General features: G+C 39.3%; 1 protein-coding gene across 5 annotated transcripts in view; it reads right to left on the bottom strand.

Moving 5' to 3' along the window:
* NFIA (nuclear factor I A) overlaps positions 1 to 27,009 on the bottom strand; it is a 415,535-nt gene that overhangs the window by 89,262 nt on the left and 299,264 nt on the right. For all 5 annotated transcript variants that reach the window (XM_049879426.1, XM_049879428.1, XM_049879423.1 and 2 more), the window contains exons 5-6: positions 26,816 to 26,933; positions 18,755 to 18,882 (exon numbers count right to left, since the gene is read on the bottom strand). In XM_049879426.1, the coding sequence (XP_049735383.1) occupies positions 18,755 to 18,882; positions 26,816 to 26,933 (246 nt within the window). The remainder of the gene's footprint in view (positions 1 to 18,754; positions 18,883 to 26,815; positions 26,934 to 27,009) is intronic.

The following is a 27,009-nucleotide window of genomic DNA, read 5'->3' as shown; positions in this document are numbered from 1 at the left end:
AAATAAAAGCAACTCTGAAGTATACTAAGGATCATCTTGTCTTATACACCAAAGTTTTTTGTTTTTTTTTTTTTTACCTTAGTAAAGGTCTGTTAAGATTTTATTAGACATAAGAATGCATGATAAGGGATTCTAACATGGAACATCCAAGAAATAAATATTACACGCATTAAGGAGAAGATAATGACTCAAGATATTAAATTGCAAAAATGGTGTATATGCATATTCTTACATAAAACAGCACTATACACATTTAACTTTGTTAACACTTACAATAGGCCTCTTGCCTATTCAACAAGCTGTTTCTTCCATAATGTCTTCTGGCCCTTTTGAGACTTACTGATATCTTACAAGCCTAAAACTACGTTATAATGCGGTTAATACCTCACTTGACCAGAAGCCCTACTGCAGCACATACAATTATTTAGAATTTAGTAAGTCTTGAAATCAAGGAAGGCCTCTGAGCTACTAAAATTAGTATCAAATAGTTATGCAACTAAGTTGAAGCATTTAACTCATAGGAAAGCCCAACAGGACTGTAGTTTTACAGAAACTAAGAAAAGAATGTTTCAAGGAGAAGGATGTGATCAACTGAATTGAAAGCTACTGAGAGGTCAGATATAATGAAGATAGAGGGTCCGCTCATTTTGGCAACATGAATGTTTCTGGTGATCTTGAAAATGGAGCTCTAGGAGAGTATGGCACATGGAAGATAGGTTAGAATAGTTTACAAAGTCAATGGGAAATGAAGAAATAAAGAAAATGAGTATAGTCAATCCTTCATGAAATTAGACTGTAGAGGGGGGCAGAAAAATGGGGTGGTAGCTATAAGGGGAATCCCTGAGAGTGCTAGCAGTTAATGCACTCTGCTGCTGAACAAAAGGTTGAAGGTCCCAGTCCACCCAGAGGGACCTCAAAAGAAAGGCCTAGCGATCTACTTCCAAAAAATAAGTCATTAAAAATCCTATGGAGCACAGTTCTACTCTGACACACATGGGGTCACCATGAGTTGGAATTGACTCAACTGGAACTGGTTTAGTTATAAGAAGATAGACGGAAGCAAAGGAGAGTTTTCTGAAAATGAGAGACAGTAAAGCATACTTGTATGCTGATAAGAATGGTCCAGCAGAGAGAAAGTAATGACTCAAAAGAAAGGGAAGATAATTGAAGTAGAAAAGTTCTTAAGAAGGTGAAAACCAAAAACCAAACCAAACTTTTTGCCATTGAGTTGATTCCAACTCATAGAGGCCCTATAGGACAGAGCAGAACTGCCCTATACAGTTTCCAAGGAGCACCTGGTAGATTTGAACTGCAGACCTTTTTGGTTAGCAGCCATAGCTCTTAACACAAATAATAAGCGAGGAGCCAGGATTTGAACCCAGCAGACCAAAGTCCTGGCTCCTTCCAATGTACCGCTCTACCAAGGTGCCTCTTTCTGAAAAAAAAAAAAAAAAAAAATTACCGATTAAACTCTATCTTATTGATACAAACTAAACTTGGGCTAGATTAAAACTGAGCTTATTAATGGTGTTTAAACAACTTCCTTCATGCAAATGTGCTAAGCCTGAATGACATGCTAAGTACTATTTTGACTGTTCCCAGATTCAGATTCGCCTACACCTTCAGGTCTGAATGTGGGGAAGACACCCCAGTCACCTCTGTCAGGCTAATAGCGTCAGCATAAATTTTGGTGACATGCCTCAAGCACAGGGTGAGAGTTGAGTACCAGTACCATATTTCTGTAAGTCATCCACCAGCAGCAGATTTATGTTCAGGCTCTGCCTTCCAGATGCAGACTCGGCTGCACTCTCTAGCAATTCCCCCACAGGCAAGAACAGGGCCTTTCTAGGACCATTTCAGCTATAGCTTGTGATACATCACCTCTATCTGTGATGCTAAGTAAAGCCTGTGACTGGTTAGATCAATTCTATGGTAAAGGGACCACTCTGTTCCTCTGGGCATAAACATGCTGTATGATGCCAGAAGGTAGCTGAAGACACAGCACTCATCTTAGACTTGTGTCTAATGATAAAATCCATTAGGATTCATCCTCATGTAATGTATTATGATTAACACATGCAATAATAAAAAAAGGTAAAACATTCAGACTATTTTGACTTTTAACCTTTTTCAGTGAATAAAAATGTTTTAAAATCATTTTTATGATGGGGAGAACAAATGAAAGTTAATATACTTTGAGGTTTATCCTTCTTACTCTATATGTAGCCGTTTAAAATGAGCTAAAAGGACCCCCCTAAGAATTACCACATCATAAGGAAGTTCAGGTAATTTAATGTGCTTGGTGATACAAGCGATTTCTTCAATTTTTTAAAAATGGGAATGTGGAATAAAAATTATATGGATTATTCAGAGGGAAAGAAATGATGAGTTTTCTAATGCACTCCAAATGTTCATTTGTGAGCAAAAATTTACAGCCAGAGAGAATAAAGAATCGGCACAAAGAAAATGTCATACAAAAATCTGGTTTCTGTGCCAACAATAAAGACTCTTCACTCCTTAGGGGATTTCCTCTCCTTTCAGGGTAAACACAGACGCCCCAGTGTTAGGACTGAAAAAAAAAAAAATTGTACTTTGTGCTCCATATACTTATGAGAAGTTGGAGATTCCCTACTCTTCCCATTTTCTCCCTACCCATCCCACTCCCCACCCCCCATGTGTTAAAGGAAGGATTGATTTTGGCTCAACAGAGCAATGACACACATTCACAGAAGAGCTGAGCCTAAAGAAGAAATTACTGAGAAAACCAAATTATTTTCTTTGTGCCAGAAATAAGTGTAGTATATTACAGCCTAATATTTTATTCATTCTGCCTAGATATCCAGCAGAAAATTAAAAAGCTCAGCCATACATGTTTGGTTTATACCTACTCTGTCCAATATGGTAGCTGCTAACCACTTGTGACTACTTATTTTAAATTAATTAAAACTAAATAAATTAAAAAATTTGGTTGTTCAGTAGCATAGTCACTTTTCAGGTGCTCAATAGCCACATGGTATGGCTATGGTATCGGACAGCGTAGATATAAGACATGCCCATCACTGACGAAAGTGCTACCGAACAGCTCTGTTCTATAGGATATCAAATCACGTTTTATTTTTTTGCTCCCTCTGTCCAATAGCAGGACAACCTTACTTTTGTATTTTTTCCAGCATGTTTAACTCTTTTTACAAATTCCAAAAGCAAAACATATGCTCTATACAAATGCAGAACTGCATTTCCTCCCCATTTTCAACAGCCCAAGGGTAACCCAGTGCTCTAGTTTGTAAATACTTTCTAGGTATTTTTTCTCTGCATATCTTACACGTTTCGATGGTAAAGTTGTTTATTAAAATATGTTCACTTCTATCAGATAAAACATGACTAAAAGCCTGGAGGTGAAAGGTCCTCCTGGTAAAGTTTAATTTGGAAGGGATGTGTAGTCTGCGAAGGTCCCTGTTCAAGACATGCCTCCTCTGAATGAGAGGTACAGAGGCTCTGTTGGTCCCAAAGTTCTTTGGATACAAGCAGAGCACCTATCACTTTACTTAAAGTAAAACTTTGAAACTGATTGAAACATTTCAGAAGGAAAGAAGAAATATAATTTTAAACTGCCTCTTCAAATTGCTGGTAACTGTGAAATCAAGTAATGAATGCTAGAAAAGGTTCTGTCAGTAGAATCCAAGCTTAGTATAGTCAGCACTTTCTTGCTAAACCTTATTATGGCAAAGCATTTGATTTTTCATCTTTGCACTCTATTCATCCCCACAAATAAACTACTTTGACCTCCACCTGTTACTTAGTAAAATCTGCCTGCCATCCTTCAATGACCCTCTTCTTTGCCTTCAAAGGCCTCTGAGTCCTGGAGAAAGCAGGAAGACAGAGTTGTGCAGTGAACTGAGCTGACATCACTTTTTAACTATTCAGTAGTTCGTAGTTCAAGTTAGAAGCTACACAGCAAAAGAAAATGGATTTTTTAAAAAGGCAGTGCTGTGGATGCTGAAAGAGAGCAACACATTTCATCATTGTAAATGAAGGTTTTCATAGAAAGAGGTTCTTTCTCTCTTGAGCTCTTATTTAATGTAGAAAGCTTTTGGCTCATTCCTTATAAGAAAACCTCTTTCTATAAGAGTCATGTCTTCATTTTAGATTGATGAGCTTAAAAATACTTCAAGTTCAAGAACACTCATTATATTGATATTCTGGAAAACAAAATGAACCATTAACTTCTAAAACAGCTTTGTGGATTCAAAAAGACCACACTGTTATTAAACGCTATTAAAACAAACAAGTAAATAAATGCAAAACAATAAAAAAGCAAAATTAACAGTATATCTGTGAATCACACAACTACATGAGTCATTTTCTGAAGCACGGTATCTGACAAAATAGTTTTTTTCCAACAACGACATATCAGAAAAAAGTATTCTGTGTAAAGCTGGACCTCTGATTAATGCTATATTCAACAGACAAGATGGTATCTGTCTAATTACGTTAAATACTTATCTGAGAGGGATTAACAGGGTGTTTCTGCTCAGTGTCACTCTCCCTGACATTGTAATGACAGATCCGTTTACTTATGAGTTCAATTATTAGAAACAGTGCCGTTTTTTAAGCTGTCTTCATATCTTGGAAATATTTTATTAGAAGTAACTTATCTGACACTATGGATAAATGCTTGGCAGAGGTTTTCATATCAATTAACTAAATGAGCTAGCTCCATACCGTCACAGTCGTTCTTGGGTGTCTCATTTAAGTATGGTGAAACTTGAAAAAGCATAATACTTTTACATGGGAGTTAATGATTTACTCCTTTTCTCTTTGCCTTATTTGTTCAAATCCTAAAGCTTGGTTATCACTTAAACTAAAAACTGCTCATGGCTGACATTTTCTCTGGAGTCATGATTTAGTACTTCTCTTTCACATTCACACTTTTTTTGGAACCCAACAGAAGGATCCAATTTTATACAGATAATTCCCCACAGGCCAATCAGAATGGGTTTCTAGCTATGGTTGCTGCTATATGCCATCTTTTGCGGCTTCTTCTACTCATATAATGAACTTTATCCAGCACCTGTGAGGAAACGGTCTTTATACAAGGCAGAGAAACAGTAAACCACACTGGTTACTGCAACGAGGCGCTACAAGCCAAACCAAAGGACCGTTACCAAATGTGTCCATATAGACAAAATTTGGGTCCTCTGTTTATTCCCTCTACCTACTACCTTCAAATGACAATTACCACCAACCTTGTCCTTGAATATGAAACACTACCAAATATGGATACTGAATGTAAGTTAACTCACTAGACTGCTCCCCAAAGGGAAAGTTTATCTATTTCTCTTCTCTGGCTTTAGTCAACTTAAGGCAACTGTCAAGTAGGCTAAGTAGCAGATAATGACATTTACAACAAATGACATCCCTGTAAAAGTCTCAAAATGTACACTTAGTACATAAATTTATGTGACCCAACATGATATCTATGTGTTACCAGAAAAAAAAATTTTTTTTTAAACTAAAGGCATGTTAAGGCTTCAACAATGATGGACAAGCTCATAAAAATATCAAGTACATCAAAAGATGAGAAATTACTAGTTAAGTCTTTTGAGGATAAGATTTCTTTTCTGAAGAAAAAAATTACTCATTGGAAGAAAGAACTCTTAAAATTAGAAGCAGGTGTCATCACCATGAAGTGATAAATATCAAAGAATAACTGGTCCTGAAAAGTATTCTTAGGCATTTCATACCACTTTTAATCCTTACACATCTTTTAACTTTAAAATATGAACGTGCTGCTTATATAAACCTCTAAAGAGTGTTAAAGCATGAGAGATGTTGCACAGCCATTTTGACAAACCCTCTCTTCAGTCAGGTTCATGAGATGGCTGAAAGGCAGATGGCAAATTCTGACTGGCATTAACTCACAAGTAATCATGATATCCTAGCATTCATTAATCTTGGGAACTAATCACAGTTAAGTGATTTCTGGGTTGAGCTAGCCAACATGGCAGTATAATCTGGTACTAGAGAGGATACTTCAGATTAGAAATGGATACTAGGTTGCCATTCCTTGAATTTCTCAACTATGCAAATGGCAACTTTAACCACTTCTCACTATATATAAAGGGAATAAAGCCCTAGAGATTGAAATGTTTCTTAAAAATGAAGAACAATAAAATGTTCGCATCACATTAAAACTCCAAAGTGCAGGAGTTTTATCTGAATAAAAACCGAACATGTGCAGCTGTCTCTAACGCCAATTCTCCACAGAGGGCTGAAGGCGCTGAACCACGGGCACAGAGTTGCTCGCTCCAAACAGACCAGAGAACCGAGAACAAAAGTAACCTAGCATTTAAAACTTCAAAGGTTTCAGAAGGGTTTTTAATTGTAAAGAAAGGGAGGTCATTAATACTTTACTCTGAAGAGGCAAATCAACTAACTGAATTTAAACGGATTCAGTCATTTCATCTCAGTTTAATTTTTCATCATGTTTAAGAGATGCTTCGGAATAAAGTGGCTTTTATACTCCTGAAGTTTTTTCCTGTTTGAGAGACGTACTTTCACTATGATCTGGCTGCTGGAGAGAACCCTCTCCATTTTAATACCTGGGGTATCATTCAGGAACTATCAGGAAACAGTCACTGATTTACTACGTTGATGTTAAGTATTTCTCGTAATCTTCTACAACGTATTTCACCCATGATCTCGAAATGGGTGCCATGTCTTTGATTAATTGATGAGTTTATGATGTATTTGAAATCCTTGGATGGATAGAGTTGGATAAATAGGTGTTTATTGTAATCCTCTGAGAAGAAAAGCAACTGGGATGTGCACAGCCCCTCAGAAACTGCTGCACAGCACAAGCGGAAAAGCTATTGACTCCTGGGGTCTATATGAAGTGAAGACTCTTTCTTCCTTCTCTCCCCTTTTTCCCACTAAAAGCCTCTTATGCTGGAGTATTAAACACTACTTACTAAAAACATTAATGGCCAAAAAGGACAGAACTTTTATAAAAAGTGACACTGTTATTCTTGATTATTCAACTTAAATAGAATTAATCAGTATGCAGGAAAAATACAAAAACATATGAGAGAGGGAAGTAAGTCTAAAAATAGTATTAGTGATTTGTATAATTTTATTACAAATTAAAGGAATATATACATGTAGACACACACACACAGAGCTTAGAACAGCATATGGTCCATACATAGCAGGTGCTCAATAAACATTAGCTATTCCTATTACTTATAGAACGCTTATACGCTTAAAATTTTAGCAGCATTCCAGTGACAAAATACAAGCAAATTTATTTTTTATTGCTGATCAGATTGTGGTATTACTTGAGTCTATAAAGTATCTACATTGTAGGAACTACTTCACAGAATAGAACAGAGGAAGGAAAGACATTATTTAAATAAATATTGGTTTTTCCTTTATGCCAGAAATTAAAAATACTTGCTAGTTGACTTCTATAAATATTTAATAATATTTATAAGATACAGGAAAAACAACACAACAAACTCTTAGGTAAGTCTGATCTATGTATCTATGTTATTTATGTATCTACCTACCTACCTACCTTTCCTCCCTCCCTCCCTTCCTATCATCTTTTTATCTTGTTTTTCTCTTCTTCCAACTATACTGTTTTTATGTTTTTTGTTTTTGGTGACTGCAGTGTTTAAGTGTTCTGCAGCAACCCAAAAGGTCGGCAGTTCAAATCCACCAACTGCTCCTTGAAAAGCCTATGGAAAAGTTCTATTCTGTTCTAGAGGGTTGGCTATGTGTTGGGATTGACTCGATGGCATTTTTTTTTTTTTTTCCAATTTGGAATAACTTTGTCTTCTCTAAATCAAAAATATTTGCTTATAATCTGCCCAATTTTATAACCCACAAATCAGAAACTGCCTCTTTAAAACAGTGACAGTCCAGGATATTTGTGGTCTAAGCCAATGAAACCCTGGTAGCATTTCCATGAAACCCTGGTGGCATTTCCATGAAACCCTGGTGGCATAGTAGTTAAAGAGCTACAGCTGCTAACCAAAAGGTTAGCAGTTTGAATCCACCAGGTATTCCCTGGAAACCCCATGCAACAGTTCTACTCTGTCCTATAGAGTCACTGTGAGTCAAAAATGATGCAACGGGTTTTTTGGTTTGGTTAAGCCAATGAATAAACTCCTAACTTGTATGATGTCGATCTTACTCTGTTACTTATATTACAGCCATTATAAAAGCAAGGATGGCGAGACTTTGTCTCATGTACTTTCGACATGTTATCAGGAGGGACCAGCCCCTGGAGGACATCACACTTGGTAAAGCAAGGGGTCATCAAAAAAGAGGAAGACTCTTAATGAGATGGATTGACACAGTGGCTGCAACATTGGGCTCAAACATAGCAACAATTTTGAGGATGGTGCAGGATCAGGGCAGTGTTTCCTTCTGTTGTACATAGGGGTTGGTATGAGTCGGAACCGACTGGAGGGCACTTAACAACAACAACAACAACATTACAGCCACTGGGTACTTGTTTAACCAGCTACTCTTTAACTGGGCTGTAGGCAACTTGAGAGCAAGGTCTGTCATGTTTATATGCCCTCTATCATCTTCCACAGTGCTTTGCATATAACATACACTTATGTTTTCAATTTAATTACATAATATCTTAAGCGCATATAGCACTTTACAGTTTTAAAGTATTTACCAAAAAAAAAGTGTAACATTTGTAAAAAGCTTTATAGTTTAAGTATACTTTAAATACATACATACATATATATATATACATATATATATATATATACATATATATAAAGTACTCCGTGTAGAGTACCTTGCATAGTTCCTTGCACTCAGCTGGCACTTAATAAAAGGTAGCTCTGATTTTTATTATGATTTTATTTGATCTTTTCAAGGCTATAAGCTAGGAGGGCAGGCTGTTTTAGCGTCCTCAGTGTTCACAGATGCAGAAATGAAAATCACTCTCTTCTTTACCAGAGAAGTTTAATCCAAAGATGGGGTTATGAAAGAGAAAGTAGTTTGCTAAAGGTTTCAGGCTTGTTCATGGAAGAATAGTAGAATTCTGGATTTTTTATTCCTGGTTTGTTTCCTCTTTATACCAAATCAAACCCATTGCCACCAAGCTGATTTCAATTCATGGCTACTCCACGCGTCACAAAGTAGAACTGCTCCATGGTTTTCAGTGGCTGTGATCTTTCAGGTGATCTTTCTTCCGAGGTGCCACTGGGTTAGTTCAAACCATCAACTTTTCAGTTAGTAGATGAGCACAACGTGTGCCACCAGGGACCTTCTTTCCTTTTTATAATACATTCTCTCTTATTTTCTCCCTTCCATCAAGTCTATGAAGATTGTCGTGGTTGAAACAAAATTTGCTTCCAATTCCTCATTACAAGCTGCTAACTACAGGCCACAGGACAAGCCGGCACTTTGCTACCTAACACACTGGGCCAGGTTAACGATGGTGACAGGAACAGGGCAGAGAAAAAGATTTCACATATAAACCTTAGGTTCTAAGGGACATCTCTTTTTCCTTCCCTTCTAGAATATTTACACAGCCTCATTTCCAAACATGGAATTAAAAATTTGGGAGTTTAGGTAATTTATTTACTCAGACAAGACCAGCTGAAATACAGCATCTGTTTTTCTGGGAGCTTCTGTATTCACAGAATTGTGCATCTGGGTTCTCAGATGCAAGTAGAGCTGCGCTCATGCATTCAACCAACGTATGCAGCACTCTGCTTCCCGAGCACTTCACCCTACTCTGAGGACAAGGTAGGACATGTGTGGTCTCCATCTTATTATTTATTTATCCATCCAACGAATAACAACTGAAGGCCTACTATGTGCCAGGTATAATAGTAGGCTTCGGGGCTACTACAGTAATTTTTTTAACCATGTTTTACCATATATATGTATATGACACACACACATACACACACACACACACAGTGTGTGCATGTGAGAAGGGTATTTTTCTTCTAATAGGTAATCGTTTGGACACCACTTACAAGGGGGTTATTTTAAACCCTCTCCGAGCATGAAAAAAAAAAAAAGAATAGCTTTGATAAATAAGGTAAGGACATTTTTGAAGAGTGGTTGGGGTGCTCATCTTGTAATATAATTTTTCTGTCATAACCTTGACTTTGGATTAAATTTCTCTAATAAAGAAGGGTCACTAAAAATCAGGCCCTTTCTTACTGCACCATATTCCCCAGAGCACCAGTCTCTAATGAGCAGGTGCCAATACTAAAGAGATAATGGAAGAGAATGTTGTCACAGAATGATGCTTTCCCACTGCTCCATAAATGCAGAAGCCAAGACATTGATCCTATGGCAGTGTTCTGTAACAGCGACTATTCCTATTACAGCAGGCGATTGCAAGAGATTTAATCATTTTCCCTAATATATGCTAGTGCAGCGGCACGTCCATGATCAATGTACTATTGTTACCAGTCTGCTGCCTTTTTATTGGCATCGATAATGGGCCTCCTGTGTGTCTCAGCTGGAAGTATAGGTTAGTAAACTTCCCTCGCTCTTACAGTTGATGAATGATGGTTGGCAGTAAAATTAGGACTGGCAGAGTTGGGAGTCCAAGTGAACCTAATATGTGATATTTAAAATTATAATGAGCCAACATCTGTTTATAAAATCCAACCGAACCCCGGTCCTAAAGAGGACACTGAACCCCGATCCTAAATGTCCTGGGCTGCTGGTTGGTCAAATGCTTATCAATGTTTTTTCTACAACTGTCTTTAAACAATAAAATAATGTATTTCTTTACTTAATCATTATGATAGGGACAGACAGCATGCTCTTACAGTGCTTAATTTTGACCTTCAAAAATGGAGATTAGTTACTCTTCAGAAAGAAATTCCCTTCTGAACATTTTTAAGAAAAGAGCTCCAACGAAAATGACTACTTACCAAATTTAACTCTAAAAGTTTTCACTGAACTATTTGAAACTCCAGCATCTTGGCTAATATAACTGTGCCTATTGATAAGGTTTTACAGTCACAATATAGCTGAAGGCATGTTACAATTTTGAATATTTTCTACAGGAGAGAATGAATGTAAGTAGCCTCTTATTCCTGTTTTCAAACATGCCATTAAATTTCACTAAACGATACTGTAATTTCATATTTTTTCAAGATAAAAATTAGCATTATTTCAGGTCTGCTGACACTGACTGATATGTATGTGCTCAGCGTGCACATGGTGCAACTCAGTAATCCCTGAAGCCCACTGGGTGCTTGGTATAACTTCTCCACTTTGGGGAAACAGAGAACCTGAAAGGGGTTCCTAGGATAGCAACAGAGCTGCCTTGCAATTAACGGAAGAAGATACAGTAAAACCTGTGAAAGCTAGAACCTGTGTAAGGCAGAAGCCTGCCAGAGAAGGAAAACGCAGATATTTTTCACTAAAACAAGCAATAGAAAAGTGGGAAGACCGCACCCTGTCAATGGCGGAAAACTTGTAAGACCTGGAAAACGAAGGCAGTTCCGTGGAGTTTCAGCCCTCACAGGTTTCAGTGTATATGAATATAATTTAACTTTATGTATACTAATGGTTGGGAGACTAAGAGACTTCACTTCTCACTTTTAACTACATGAATGTTTCTCCTTTAGTATATACCCCTTCCTTTGTTCCCTTCAACTGAAACCCAGTTTAATCACCACCTTTTGAGGAATGTGTCCCTATTCTCCAAACCCATTTAACAGCTCTCTTTTCTACTCCTATAGCATTTAACCCTGTCTGCTTTCAACCACAGTCAGCTGGGTAAAGTCTGTCTACCTCAATAATAGTAATGGTGATATTTCACATGATCAGAGAACGTTACCTTTTACAAAGGACTTCAGTCTTCATTACCTCATTTGATTGTTATAACTTGGTTACATAGACAGGGCAGAAGTAATAGTTCCCATCTTACAGACAGTGTCTGACACCGAGGACCTGAAGAAATTTGCCCCTGAAGATGGGGGCTTGATAGAGTCATCATTGTATCTAATCTAGTATACTGCACAAAGCACTTAATAAAGACTTGGATTGACTTGAATTATAATGATTAGGTGACCAGTCATTCTTCTTCATGTAAACCAAACCCAAACTTCTTGCCTTCGAGTTGATTCTGACTCACAGCGATCCTACAGAACAGAGTAGAACCGCCCCATAGGGTTTCCAATGAGCGGGTGGTGAATTGAAGCTGCTGACCATTTGGTTAGCAGCCGTAGCTCTCAACCACTGGGCGACCAGGGCTCCAATGGACCAGCACTTAAACTGGAGGAGAAGGGCTTGGGTCAGACATGAGAGAACTTTTTTTCCTGCTGTGAGGTATCTAAACACTGCTTGAGTCACCAAGTGCACAGTCTTCTCTGATCTGCTTGAAAATTGGTTAGATTTCTATCTATCTCAAAGAGTTTTAACGACATTCCTACTTAAAGTAGAGAGAAAGGGTGGGGAGCACAATATTTAATGTTAAAGTCACTTTCAGGGAAAGATTTAGTGGCCAGAACCTGTAAAAAGAACAAATGAGTAGCCCACATCAGCACTTTTCATACCCTATGGACTCAACAGCAATGGGTTTGTTTTTGTTGTTGTTCTTTGTTTGTTTTTAAAGTGCATAAGAGCCACCTGAAGATCTTGTTAAACTTCAGTCAGTCTGGGTAGGTCCTGAGATTCTGCATTTCTAATAAGCTCCCAGGTGACACCATGTTGCCAGTCCTTGAACTACACTGAGTAGAAGGGTCTGTGTTGTCTGACATGGGCGTTTCTTAACACTTAGCATAGAAGAAAATCTGATAGAGAAATCTGAAAACTTTCACACATAGATAAATCTGGGCGATTATCTAAACTATAAAAAACATTCTCTAAAGGGTTCACTACTGGGATTCGTGATAGAGAACTTCTAATAAACAATTTTCTTTTAAAAAAATTTGATTCATTTAAAGGAATGCCCTTAAAAGTGAGGGATACTTTAATAAAGTTTTATACACCACTACTAGTAAATGGAGCACTTGGCTAAGCCTTAGCAATCTTTTTGCTTAATGTTGTTGTTGGTTGCTATCGCGTCAATTCTGACTCATGGAGTCACCATGTGTGCAAAGTAGAACTGCTCCATAGCGTTTTCAAGGCTGTGACCTTTCAGAAGCAGACTGCCAAGCCTGTCCTTTGAGGCACCTCTATGTGGGTTTTAACCGCCAACCTTTTTTGGCTAGTAGTCTAGGACTTAACCATTTGCACCACTAGTTAATAATTCGATTTGGCTGAATAATAGCCTGCAGATTGAAAATACAGTAAGCACCAATCTTGAAAGGATTATTGATAACAAATTTTGCTTTCAGGTTTATCGACAGCACCTAAAATTCTCTGCTTTGTGGCTTCATTCAATCGATCAATATTTATTGAGTATCTATTATGTGCCAAGAGTCTTTGGGTATTGCAGATGGTTAATTCACTTGGCTACAAACCAAAAGGTTGGAGGTTGAATCCATCCAGGGGCACCTCAGAAGAACGTCCTGGTGATCTACTTCTGAAAAGTCAGTCACTGAAAACCCCATGGAGCTCAGTTTTATTCTGACACACATGGGGATTGCCATGAGTCGGAGTTGACTTGAGGGCAACTGATCTTTTTTTTTTTTTAAATAATATTTTATTATGTTTTCACTAAAAGATTACACAGCAAGTAAGGTTCCCATTTAACAATTACTATACAAATTGTTCAGAGACATTGGTTACATTTTTCACAATGTTTACTCCCAGTAATCTGGCTTCCCTGGCCCCTTACCCTCTCATATTTGGTTTAGAGTCATTGTTGATCATTTGTGATTGGGTTTTACTATGTGCCAGATGCTGTTATTTTGCTGGGGACATAGCAGCGGAAAAGACACAGTCCCAGTGCTGATGGAGTCTGTGTTCTGGAAAGAGAAGATAGGCACTAACAGTAGACAGTGGCATGAGGAAAGTAAAGCAGGACTTTAGATGACAGGATGATGGGGAGAGAGTCAATAGCTACTTTGGTTTGGGTATTACTTGAACAAGGACCTGAAAGGTGAGCATTCTTTAATTTTATGGGGAAAATATCCATTCGAACTCACAACAACCCTAGAGAACAGAGCAGAACTGCCCTATAGGGTTTCCAAGGCTGTAATCTTTACAGAAGCCGACTGCCACATCTTTCTCCCTTGTAGCAGCTGGTGGGTTCGAACCACCTACCTTTCGGTTAGCAGCCGAGTGCTTAACCACTGCACCACCAGGGCTCCTTGATAATACTAGATTTTGTTAACAGTTAATATTAGCTGCTTATATACTGTGTTCTACGTGTATTTAACACCCATACTCCTATGCTGGTCTAGGTTGTAAATAATGTGCGGCAAGGGTTTAGGACAAGGAAACAGATTTCTCTGGTTCTCCGGCTGAGTTTTTTCTTAGTTGTATTACTTTAAGAAATTTAAGTTATAAGTCCAGGATATGAAACCTTAAAATACAGGCATATGCATTTATGGCAAAAGAAGTCTGTAAATATAGAAGACAAAACTTACAGTCTGAAATCAGATTTGGGTTTACATTTTCCAAATCTACTGATTTACTATCTGTGAGGTCTTGGGCATGTCATTTAACCTTTCTGTGTTTTAGTTTTCATCTCTATAAAGGCAAGATGATTCTATCTTGCATGTTTTATATGAGGATAATAAAAACTACTGGCACATAGTAGGTACTCAAATAACTGTAACTGTAATTTTTACCATATACATGAAAGCACCATGCACAGGGTTTGACCCAATGTAAGCACTTGCCTTCTTATTTTTTTTTTTGCATTAGTAGTTTCCTTCCTATTTATTTGCATTATCAGTGTCTCTGTAATTCTTCACTTGTACAGATAAACAAGCGTTGACGGTATGAGCCGTTCTGCTTGGTGGAATTTCATAGGACCCGTTTCATCAGCGCATGATTAGCTTCAAAGCTTCAAATCTAACCCAGTTTTGAGACAACTGGAAAACGAAACTAAGTAGAGGGAACAAATGCGGCATTGTAAGAGAATCAAAAGTCAGCTTGAGGTTGTCTGATTTTTTTTTAAACTAACATCATCTTTAATCTCCTATGCCCTTCTTCCCAGATAAATCGAGCTGTGCACCAAAAGTGCTGAGATAAACTAATGGGGAACAGGATACTACAAAAGACGTTTGAAAAGAGCTCATGTAATTTACTGCACGTCTGGTTTGTTTTACTTTCTAAAGTCTTCCTGTTGCTCAAGGAGATTTGTCTCTTCTGGCAACCTTCGGCCCTCTTTTGGCCGCGGAGTCCTGAAAAAGCATTTGGGGGCAGGTAAACAGATGCTAGGGTCTGTGAGTGAGGAGTAAGTAGAGGCCCTGCTTCCGGTGTCACATCTGAGGCATAAACAAAGTATCCTTTAGTACTTGTGTGAGAACATTATCCCAATGTAGGCAACCAAGACGCTACCCGGTGCATTCAGATATACATAACTCCCAACATATTTCTGAAGGTAATTTACATGAGTGAACCACTAAAAGCCTCCTACTCAATTAACTGTACCCCTGGGGAAAAGCTATGCAGGCCCGGGTAAGTGTGGGAACAACAGAAAGGTGTTCTCTGTGCCAAAAAGGGGATTGGGCTTGATGGAAAATCCCCAAAAAGGACCATCTGGCAGCATAAATTATCCATTTAAAATGGCTGGTGTGAGTTAATGACACCAAAGTCACCATGAACATGTGCAACATCCTTCAGTTGAGTTTTAATGTCCCCTCAGGCCCTGTTTCAATTATGACTTTCTATGCTGAATATGGCCAAATGTAAATTTATCCAGTGTCCTGCCCACTCTTCACGGACATATACCATGAAACTGCATTTTTCGTAATGAAATGGGAGTAGAGAATGGAGAATCAGTTCAGGACTACAGTTGTGGGGATTTCTTTAAGAAGACTATATATACATACATGTATATATATATATATATATATATACACACACACACATATCTAAATATAAATATACGTATATAATCTCCTCACAAAAAGGATTCAGCCATTAAACTATTTAATAAATGCAAAGGGTATAGGTTTCAAATATTAAAATTTATGGTCATTTGAATCATGTGTGGATAGGAATAGGAAGATACTACGCCGAATAAGAATCACTAGGCTAAAGTACTTTATTTTCAACCAACCACACTACCCCCAAATACCCCAAAAGAAATCTACTTAAGGGCCCAGAGAACATGCAGTACTGGAGAGCTTCGTGCATATCAACATAATAAAGCAGCTTCAATGTGCATAAAAATGCATCAGTACACTACTTGAGCACAAAGGTACCAAACTGACATATCTTGATTTTGACTTTCACTGAAGCAGGTAAGAATCCCTAGGTGACACAAACAGTTAAGCACTTGACTACTAACTCAAAGGTTGGAGGTTTGAACCCAGGCAGAGGTACCTCAGAAGAAAGACCTCGTGATCTGCTTTTCAAAGACCATAGCCTTGAAAACCCTGTGGAGCTCAGTTCTACTCTGACATACATGGGGTCACCATGAATTGGAATTGACTTGACAGCAACTGGTTTGGTTGGATTTTTTTGGCTAGGGCTCTAATCAGACTTTTAAAAAGCATTCAAAGAAATTTTACATCTTTTAATTTTTTAACAGTACATAAACTTTTCATTGGCACTATGCCGAGGTCATGCTGATGATGCAGTTAATGGCAGTGAGCAGTCAGCATTTTCATGTTCACTTAGGCTCGGTTTATTTCTTAGCAACTCTAGGCTAACTGGCACGAGTATGAGTGTGGAGCGAAGTTGATGCAGGACTTGATAGAAGAACCATCACACCTCAGTGTTGTGCTGGTAGTAACTACGAAAGAAGGTTCCAGAGGCTAATCCTGCCATTCCTACACTTCCCTCACCACTGTATACTGGTCTGTTTCTGTGTCTGCATTCCACCCTTGATTGTAGATTCCTTGCAATCAGGAGCCACAGCCTTCCTATCCATCTATGAACTCCAAGAACCTGGCATAGTGCTTCACACAGAGAAAGTGCCCAATTAAATTGGTGAATGAATGAGTGAGATGAGTGAGAAAATTACTAGTAGCAGCCTGGCAAAGCAAAATTTTTACATTTCAGTGAAGGAATCAAGATAAAGGATCCAGCCACTAGGGTCTGAGGTGTGTTTTCCTTTTGTTTTTCATTACCATAAGTAAAAGTGACTTTTTTTTTTTGTGGTAAAGGGTGTATACTTCCATGAATTTTAATACCTGTAAAAATCTATGTAATCATCACCTCAATCAGGATACAGGACAGTTTCATCATCCCAAATACCTCCCTCTATTTCTTTATAATCACACCCTCCAAGGGTTGTCTTTTGATATGTTAGGGAGGAGAAGAGGGAGTAAGGTACAAAGATGAAGCGGTTAGTTCAGGTATTTTCTTGGTGCTTGTCTGTTCTTGCAGGGAATTACTACAAGGCGTGGGTAGCAGAAGACTGTCAGAAAACATTTTTTTCATACTTGCTCTGTATTAGGTATAATTCGTGATGTTGTTGTTAGGTGCCACAGAGTCGATTTCAACTCATAGCAACTCCATGTGACAGAGGAGAACTTCCCCATAGGGTTTTTCAGGTTGTAATCTTTTTCGGAGCAGATCACTGGGTCTTTCTTCCATGGAGCTGCTGGGTAGGTTCGAACCCCCAACCTTTCCGTTAGCAGCTAAACTCTTAATCATTGCGCCGCCATCCTGGGCGTAATTCTTAGATGGGTTATGTATGTTACCTCATAGATAGGCTATGTATGTTACCTCATTTAATTCTCATGAATAGTAAAATAACTGTTGGTATTATTACTATCAGATTATAAAAATAGGGACATTTAGGCTCAGAGAGTCTAGGTAATTTGCCAACAATCCCACAGCCAGTAGAAGCAGAAGGCAGGATCATGCTCTGTCTGGTTCCAAAGCCCACATTCTATCTTCTGTACCCACTTGATTGCATATTGGGGAAGTCACTGGACAACATTCCCCTTATCCATATGGAAGTTATACATTGAAAAAGGTTTTACAAAGCTTCTGCTATCAGAATTATTCGCATTGTTTCCAAGACTCCAGGGTCAAGACTAGTCTACCCCAGGAAGTTAGACTAGCAGTTATCATTTGTTCAGTAAAGATGAACATAAAGATAGTAGTTCCATTAAAAAGGGAAAAAATCCTGTTGATATCCAGTAACAGAAAAGATGACAAAGTATCCTCGTTTTATAAAAACACAGGTATAAAGCGTAGCCAAGGGAACCCATTCTCCTTTCTAATGATACCAATCTAGTTGCAAAATTTGATTATTATTATAATCATAAAAGATAACAAAGCAAAAAGCTAGTTAGGAGTCTCTTAGTAGTGCAAACAGTTAATGCACTAACCAGCTAACAGAAGGTTAGCAGAGGCTGCCCAGAGGCACCTTAGAAGAAAAGGCTGATGCCCTACTTCTGAAAAATCAGCCACTGAAAACCCTACGGATCTCAGCTCTGCTCTGACAGACAAGGTTGACATGAGTTGGAATCAACTCTGCAGCAGCTGGTACTGGTACTGTCACAGTCACCCTTTTATAAAGGTGGCAATCAGGGTACAATACAAATGAGTGTTCATATTGTAAAAGTAGACTTCCCTGAGCTTTCTTTCTTAACTTGCATGCACCTTATGGTACCCCACACGCATTTTCAACTGCACAGTGTTAGCCACATCCCATCACCACCCTGCTTACCTGGCTCTACTTCATGCCATCCACTTGACTGACTGCCACTTCCTGGGGAGCGCCCTTGGCCTGTATAAAATGGCTCTTCACCAGGACTGTCCATTTCATCCTCCACAGACTTGAGGCGCTTTGTGGAGCTGAAATAGCAAATGGGTAAACGTTTAAAAGCGATCCAAACCACCTTTTTCTTGGACATTGCACCTCTGGTTGAAAGCAAGCCAAGGGAGGAAGCAATTGGGCTGCTTCATGTCGTTCTAGGACTCCTTTTAAGCACTTGTTCAGTTTGGTGAATCACTGGAGGTGGAGCGCAGTCTTGGGTATGTGTTGTTCCAAGTGTCTGGGTTTGATTTTTATTGTCACTCAAGCTGCTGCTGCTGCCACATCCTGTTCCTTTTTTCCTTTGAGGAACTGGTGGCTGGCTCTGCTCTTGCCTCCACCTGGAGCTGCCGGCAACAAGCCCACGTTTCCTGTCTCCCCAGGCAGTGGCTGGGACCTAGCCATTGGCAATATACCTAGACATAAGTTCAATCCCCGCAGGCACCCCAGAAAGGATAAAAATCAAGGCTCATGACCTTGTGAGAAAAACTTGGATGTTTTTGTTTTTGGCTATGTTTTTTCTTCTTCAACTTGAATTTGCTCACTCAACAAATATTTACTGTGTAGCTACAATAGTCCAGGTACTGCTCTAGATACTAGAGATAAAACAGTGGACAAAACAGATAAAATTAGGGTGAAGGAGTCCACTGCCTTGTGAGAACTAGGGGTAAGGAAAAAGACTGGTCTGATGAATTACGCCCTTCCTTTTTTTTTTTTTTTTATACACAGGTTGCCAAAATAAAGTTCTAGTCCATCAGGCAGTGATCTTTGTTTTTTGGAGCAGTATAGTTGAGAAACTTCCAGAATGCATGACATTTCCTTTGGTTGAAAGACTGAATATTTTCCAAGTTGAAGCTTCAGAAGCGAAAAGATAGTGAAATGCTACAAGCTACTATTCTTAGTCTAGTTGCCTTAACTGATAATATCACTGTTACGGATTGAATATTGCCCCCCAAAAATATATTTTGGAATTCTCACCCCTGTGCCTGTGGATGGGATCCTGTCTGGAAATAAGGTTTTCTTTGTTATGTTAGCGAGGCCCTTTCAGTGTAGGATGTGTCCTGAACCTTCTGAGTTACAAGGGGTAGCAGAGAAGCAGAGACAAGGAAGCACAAATGGGGGAAGAGACAGGTGCTATCTGATGATGACAGAGGGAGATGAATCTAGAAGCCCAGGAACTCCTAGGATTGCCAGCTACTAGGAGCTGAAATAGAAAAAGAAGGATGTTCCTTTAAAGCAACACTCTGAATTTGGACTTCTAATCTCCAGAAGTATGAGAAAATTTCTGTTCTTGAAAGTTACCCACTTGTGGTATGTCTGTTACATCAGCAGTAGCAAACTAAGAAACCAGCACACTAGCAGAGGGGTAGATTTCATGCCTATTGGGTGTGCTTGTTGGAAAAGATCTTCCTCACCTGTCAGGGTACAGGATGTTTAATACATTCTCATTCGACAAACACTGACTGGGTACCTCCTGTGTGCCAGGTGTTATGCTAAGTGCTGGATACAGAGATGACTCAGACACAGGCAATGACTTTATGGAGTTCACAGTCTAGTGGATGGAGGCAGAGAGGTCATCAAAACTGTGCATTCAGATGGGACCACACATAGGATATAGTGTTCACACAATGGAAGAAGGGAACAATGATACGCCTGAGAGGTCAGGAAAGGCTTCCTAGATGAAATGGCTCCTGAGCTGTCTTTAAGAGTGAGTATCAAGGAGACAGGGCATAAAGAAGGACAGGGAAGAAACAGGCTGTTATTCAGCTGGTACACCACTCAGGTCACCAATTGTGGGTTTTAAAATACTTTACCAATTGTGGTGAAATCAGTTTCTTTGTGTGGCCTTTTGCCTTGGTTCTTCAGAAAAACAGCTTGAGAGATTTTCCCCTAAACTCTGAGGAATTACATTTGCCCAAGTTTTCTACCCCAGAGTGTTTGTTACTTTGTCTAGGTTGATTGACATTTCCTGGGTAAACTGTAAACATTTTATGGTTTGATACTCTTTGTCTGGCCTGGGGCTGCAGCCTGCCCTATGACTGGTATGCACCTTGCAGTGACTGGTCAATATGCTATGCAAACGAAGTGTCTGTGTCCTACCGAAAGGACATTGGTCAGTTAGTGGCCCTGATGGGAGGGCCATGCCTTGAAATCAATGTGGAGTTTGCTTATATATGCAGCCAACCCCATAGAGATGGGTAGACAGAAAGAAAGCAGACAGAAGCAGAAGGAAAAAAAGAAGAGAGAAGCAGAGAGAAAGGAGGCAAGGAACCTCTGAAATAGCTGTAACACAGGCTGAGGGCTGTAACACTGAAGACACGGAGAAGCCCAGAAGAGGCCCTGTGGCAGAGCTGGAAGTGACAGGCCTGGAAGGGGCCCTGAGGCAGAACCTGTAGTGATGGCAAAAACATGCTGCTAGGACTGGTGCTAAGAGAGCTGAACATATCTGCTACACTGGCTATGAGCTGGGTCAGTTAGCTGTAGAGAGGCCAACAAGAGGGAAGCCGAAGGCAGAGAGGCCTGTTCTCAGGGGCCAAGAGGAAATCTGTCCTCAGGGGGCTGAGAGGGGGTATGCAAGGCAGAGAGACGGGTCTGCTTGCTTGAGTGGCCGAGAGGACCTGAGATAGCTGTCCTGCACTGAAGAGGGGAGGGATGCGCTCTGCTCGTCGTGGGAGCCTTCCAGACTTTGCCTGCATGCTTTCTCATCCTGATGCTGAGCTGTAGTCTGTTGATCGTGATTTTGAGTTGTGCCCTGTTCCTTAATAAACCACTTAACTGTAAGTATGGTCTGTGAGCTCTCTGTGGCCATTGCAACAAATTATTGAACACTGCAAAGAAGTAGAGTGCTCTAGAGAGGACAGCTGGCGTCAGAATTGGTAAAAAAGTTAGAGAGTGGAGGTATGTCTGACCTCCACATCATAGGGATCAGCTTTATGCTGATCCTGAGTCTCATTATCCCCCTGAAGTTAGGCAGGTTCTGACACTACTCCCACCCTTTTACACCAATTGGCAATCTGCCATCATCTCAAGTCCCATAAGTTTCTCCCAGTCTTGCCAGCCCAGCTTTGCCCCAGGACACACTCATGATCCTAAAACTAAAGGGTAATGTCTAACACATCAGGGGGCCTTGCAGGACCTTGCCCAAGTACTGGGGCAGGGCAGCATCTGTTGTGCTTGGTGATGCCCAGGTCATACAGGTTATTGACTCTTCTGAACATCACCCTGAGGGAGAAAGTAAAGTATAGCACGTTCAGAGAACTGCCAGGCATATGGTATGGCTGAAGTTGAAGGATAGGCATGGTGAAAGACGAGGGGGGTGGAAGTTACAGAAGATATCAGTGCCTGAAGTTCATCCTACAAAAAACGGAGAATTCCAGAAACACTCTAAACAGGAGAATGACATCAGAGTTATATTTTGGAAAGGTCACACTGGCAGCTGTGTGGATAATGGATTTGGGAAGACAAAGGAGGAAAGGAGGAGACTGAGCCTAGAGGCAGAAGATAACTAAGAGGCTGTTGCAGCAATGCAAACAAAAATGTGGAGGGTCCAATTTAAGAAAAGGAATTCTAATCATGAAAGTTGGCATTACAGTGTTCTTAGCCATTATGTTCTATGCTCACTAAAGCTAGATTATAAGAAAGCAACATATCTGGACCACACTAGCTTAGGACCCAAAGTACATGTCTTTAATAGCTTAGTTAAGATTCTTCTTTGGCTTTCCTTAAAGTCTGATGAAAAGTAGCCATTTGAAGAACACTTTTATGTATTATATCAAACTATATCTAAAGGAACTCCTTTATTCCCCCAAAATTCCTTTTAATACACAGAACCAGAAAAAAGATTGCCTCTTTGAAGGAATTTCTAGTATTTCCTTTTGTTAGGAAATGTAAATTAAATTACCTATTACTTCCCATTTTTGCCTTGACAAGCAGGAAGCTCAGAGATAAAGACATAATTTTTGGTTCAGGCTCATGACCCAACAGTCTTCGTATCTTCCCATACGGTTTCTGGCCTCTCTATATTTAGTATTACCTGCTTCGTCCTACCATAGCATCTAGCTCATAGCAGATGCACAACAATTGCTGAACTGGGCTGTTTTCTTAGAAACAGCTGTATGAGTATATGTGACAAGAATTCGTCCAAGTGTCATGATTCAAAGAGATGCCAGTTAGGGCCCCAACCCAAAAGCCTGACTTTATTGTTCACCATTCTCCCATTATTAATATTTCTCTGAGTTTTTAAAGCATTTTGATTTCCATGGCACCCTCTAATAAAGTACAAATACTTCATGCAGGTATTAAATCCTAAAGTGAAAGAATCTGTAGTTATTAGCTGACAGCTTAGTTTGAAAGAAAGGTCTTTCAGGGGTTGACACAGATAAATGTCTGGAGGGTGGAGGTACAGGATGAAGGAGAGAAAAAGATCCAGAAGTGAAGAAAGTCAGAAATGCCAGGAAGGAAAGGTAAAGGGCTTCCAAGATAAAGTTTACTGACTCCTCAGATTTGACAGTTGGTTTATTTTGATGCAGTTATTTTAGATAAAACATGTATTTTATCCCAACTTTTACATTACCCTTCCTGGGATTTTGGAGATGTTTAACTTGAAGGGATTACAGTACCTATGGTTAACGCCTTGCAATATCCTTTATTTACTTTTGCTTTTAGAAATGAATCAGTCATTGATTTTGGTTTCTTGATCTCGACTTCCTAACACACTGATTCTATTCTTCCAGAAACATTTGAGGAAAACGAGAAGGTACCAGTAAGACCCTCACTTAAGAGGGAGGATAGTCTCCTAAGGTAAGACAGGAAGGAGCCCTGGTGGTGTGGTGGTGAAGTGCTCGGCTGTAACCAAAGGTCGGCTGTTCGAAGCTTTGCTGCTCCATAGGAGAAAGATGTGACAATCTTCTTCCGTAAAGATTACAGCCTTGGAAACCCTATGGCGCAGTTCTACTCTGTCCTATAGGGTTGCTATGAGTTGGAATTGACTCGATGGCAGTGGGTTTGGTTTTTTTGGTTTTAAGGTATGACATGACATCTCTTCTTCTGTGTGTAGAATTTCCTCTTGTGTTCCTAGCAATTCCATCTATGTATTATGGTAAGACTATTACCTTAATTCCATATATTTGCTTAATTCCTACTATGTGCAAGGCCTAGAAATATCCACAAGACTAAAATGCCTCTTCCCGGAGGTTTCCATTTACTTATAAGTCTCGACCACTCGACTGCGAAGCTCCTCTTATTTGATTTTATATCCACAGTGCCTAAGTAATAGTCTTGGTGCCTAATAAATAGTGTTGCTGAACTGGAAGAGGTAGACACTGAGCTTCGAGAAACTCCCACTCTAGAAGTGGAAGCAGGACATGTACATACCTCAAAGATGGTAACAGTAATTCAAGATGGAAAATGCTAACTGTCAAGGCAAAGGAGAGAGGATAGCTATTCCTTTTTTAGGGCCTTATTTTTTTTATAGTCTATTGTTCCTTAAGAAACAAGTCAGCTCCATTCCTAAGAAGATTCAATGTAGAAACAGCATATTTTTAAGCTCCAACATATCTGAGTTTGAGTATAGGTTCTGCCGTTTCTAGGTTGGTGACCTTGGGCACATTACTTAACTTCTCCGAGATTTGGGTTTCTCCACTGTTAAGTGGCAACACCGACTATGTTGTAAAACTATTATGAAGATTAAATGAGATCATGTATGTAAAGCTACAGAGCCCTTGACCAATTAATATTAGCACAGCATGGATAAATATCATTTGACTAACTGATTGATGAACTTTTCTACGTAAATGTGGGATGTACTTTTGGGCACTTTTTTTAACCTGTACGTGGATAATTCTGCTGAGTCTATGTAAAGAATATATATATATTTTATATATATATTAAAAATTCATCCTAGGAAAAACCTGATGAAAGAAAAACAAACACATTACTATGTTATTAATTACTGTTGCTATTTATAATTAACTCCTTATGAAGGTTAGTTATTTGCAGAATACTAGAATGACACTGGCCTTTTAAATGACATTCATATCCAGCTTGCCACTCAGACAGTCAGAACAAAAGACAGGAAAATATAGTTGGAGACATGTGCAGAAAGATGGGGGAGTGAGGGGCACTGTTTGGATGCACACGGCACATGGGCAGCACACGTATGAAAAACCAACAAGACATACATTTCTGAATTCATTGCTGCCCACAAGTATTTACAAAGCTTTTTCATGTTGACTGAGTACGGTTACGCAGAATGTCCCTTCCATCAGCAAACATTCAAAATCCTCAAAATTTATTAACACTCAAATGTGTTCACAATCTCACTGTTAGATTATAAAGATACCTGGATTTGAGACTTTTTTCCCCCAGATTTGCCAACACTATGGTGAACTAAAATGAACATTTAAAGAACATGAAAAATGATTGTGGGATTCGGTGGCTCTATTTAGGGAGTGACTATTTCTTTAATTGTCTTCAAGGTATTAGTAATGACTACACTGATTTTTAAAAAGTAATGATGGTTAAAATATACAAAGCAAGGCAAGAATGGATCTCTTCCAGGGAAAACTTCTATAATCGGGGCATTGTTTTAAATCATCAGACTCCAGTACTTGCCTTAGGAGGAATATACCTTCGTCAAACATTTTTCTGCAAAGTACACAAACATTAAAGATGGTTCTGCACCATTCTTTTCTTTGTTGTCACAGTCCAGTGCTAAAGACAATTTGTAAAAGAATACTGTGGGTTTAATGCCTAATCTCTTTCCTTCTGGTACAGGTTACCTAGAGACAAGAAGATCTTGCAAAATGCTTCATTTTGATTTTGACTTTGTGGCCTCAAGGGGAATCAAGAACCTGGAATCATGACTGTGTTCTTCCAGTTTTACTGTTTTAAGGTCTCCAGTGCAAGGGGGTTTCTGACCTGGCTCTACCCTACTATCTGACTGCATCCATTTTTATAGTCTCACATCAGGATATCAAATAGTTTCATCTCTTAAGCCAACTCCAATAAACTGGATTTTTGAGACCTTTGGGGGTTCAGTAGGAAAAAGGGCTGGGACTGATCTGTAATGTCTGCTGTGGGTGTGGGGACTGGGATTGGGGTCGCCAGTGTCAAGTTTCTACCAAATAAACCAAACACTGCCCCTTTCCCTAGTCAAGCCTTGTCCTTACTTTCCCAAGAACCTGCTGTATTCATCATCATCCTTTCTCCATGCCTTTGTTCAATTTTCATCCTACCTAGAATGTCATTCCTTTCTCTTTCCATCTCACCAACCACCACTTATCTGTCAGTTTGTCATATTATGGTGGCTCACATGTTGCCGAGATGCTGGAAGCTATGCCATCGGTATTTCAAGTACCAGTAGAGTCATCCATGGTGAACAGTTTTCAGCGTAACTTCCAGACTAAAACAGACTAGGAAAAAAAGCCCTGGCGATCTACTGCCAAAAACTAGCCTATGAAAACCCTATGGATTACAGAATATTATCCAAGACTTCGACTTGCTTACTTTAGACATGTCATCAGAAGGGACCAATTGCTAGAGAAAGACACCATGTTTGGTAAAATGGAGGGCCAAGAAAGGCAAGGGAAACCCCACAATGATGGCTGCAACAATGCACTCAAACATACCAACCATCATGAAGATGGCACAGGGCTGGGCAACATTTCATTTGTTCTGTTATATATGGTGTTGCCATGAGTCGGGCCAACTCAACAGCATCTAACAACAATAATTATTTTTAGCCTACACCACACAATTTAGTCCACTGTTTTTTATGGTTTGATTTTTTTTTTTTTTTGCTTCACGTGCATTTTCCTTTGCCCCGCAGTGAGCCTAAAAGTCTACTAGACCTGACCACACTATTTTGGTATCTTCTCCTACTACAGGAACATTGCTAAGTGCCTAACAGGCTCGAGTTAAAGTCAAAGTGTGTAACTATGAAGCATCCCCTTTAAGAGCTGCTGATGGATTTACCTGGTAGAGGATGTGCTCGGTAAAGACCTCCTCATTGCTCCTGGGCTCATGCTGTAGTATGAAGAACTTTCCAAATCTGAGAGAGAAAAATTCGGGCCAGTTCCTGCAGCTATTGGTGCTGGAATGAAATGAAAACATGAGTCAAGTTCTGTGTTGAGAACGTATTTCACTGTTGCATTTAACACGTTTTCTGT

This window comes from Elephas maximus, chromosome 3 (genome assembly GCF_024166365.1).
Source record: "Elephas maximus indicus isolate mEleMax1 chromosome 3, mEleMax1 primary haplotype, whole genome shotgun sequence".
NCBI lineage: Eukaryota > Metazoa > Chordata > Mammalia > Proboscidea > Elephantidae > Elephas > Elephas maximus.
The sequence above is the reverse complement of the archived record's forward strand: the minus strand, read 5'-3'. Positions and strand labels throughout refer to the sequence as shown.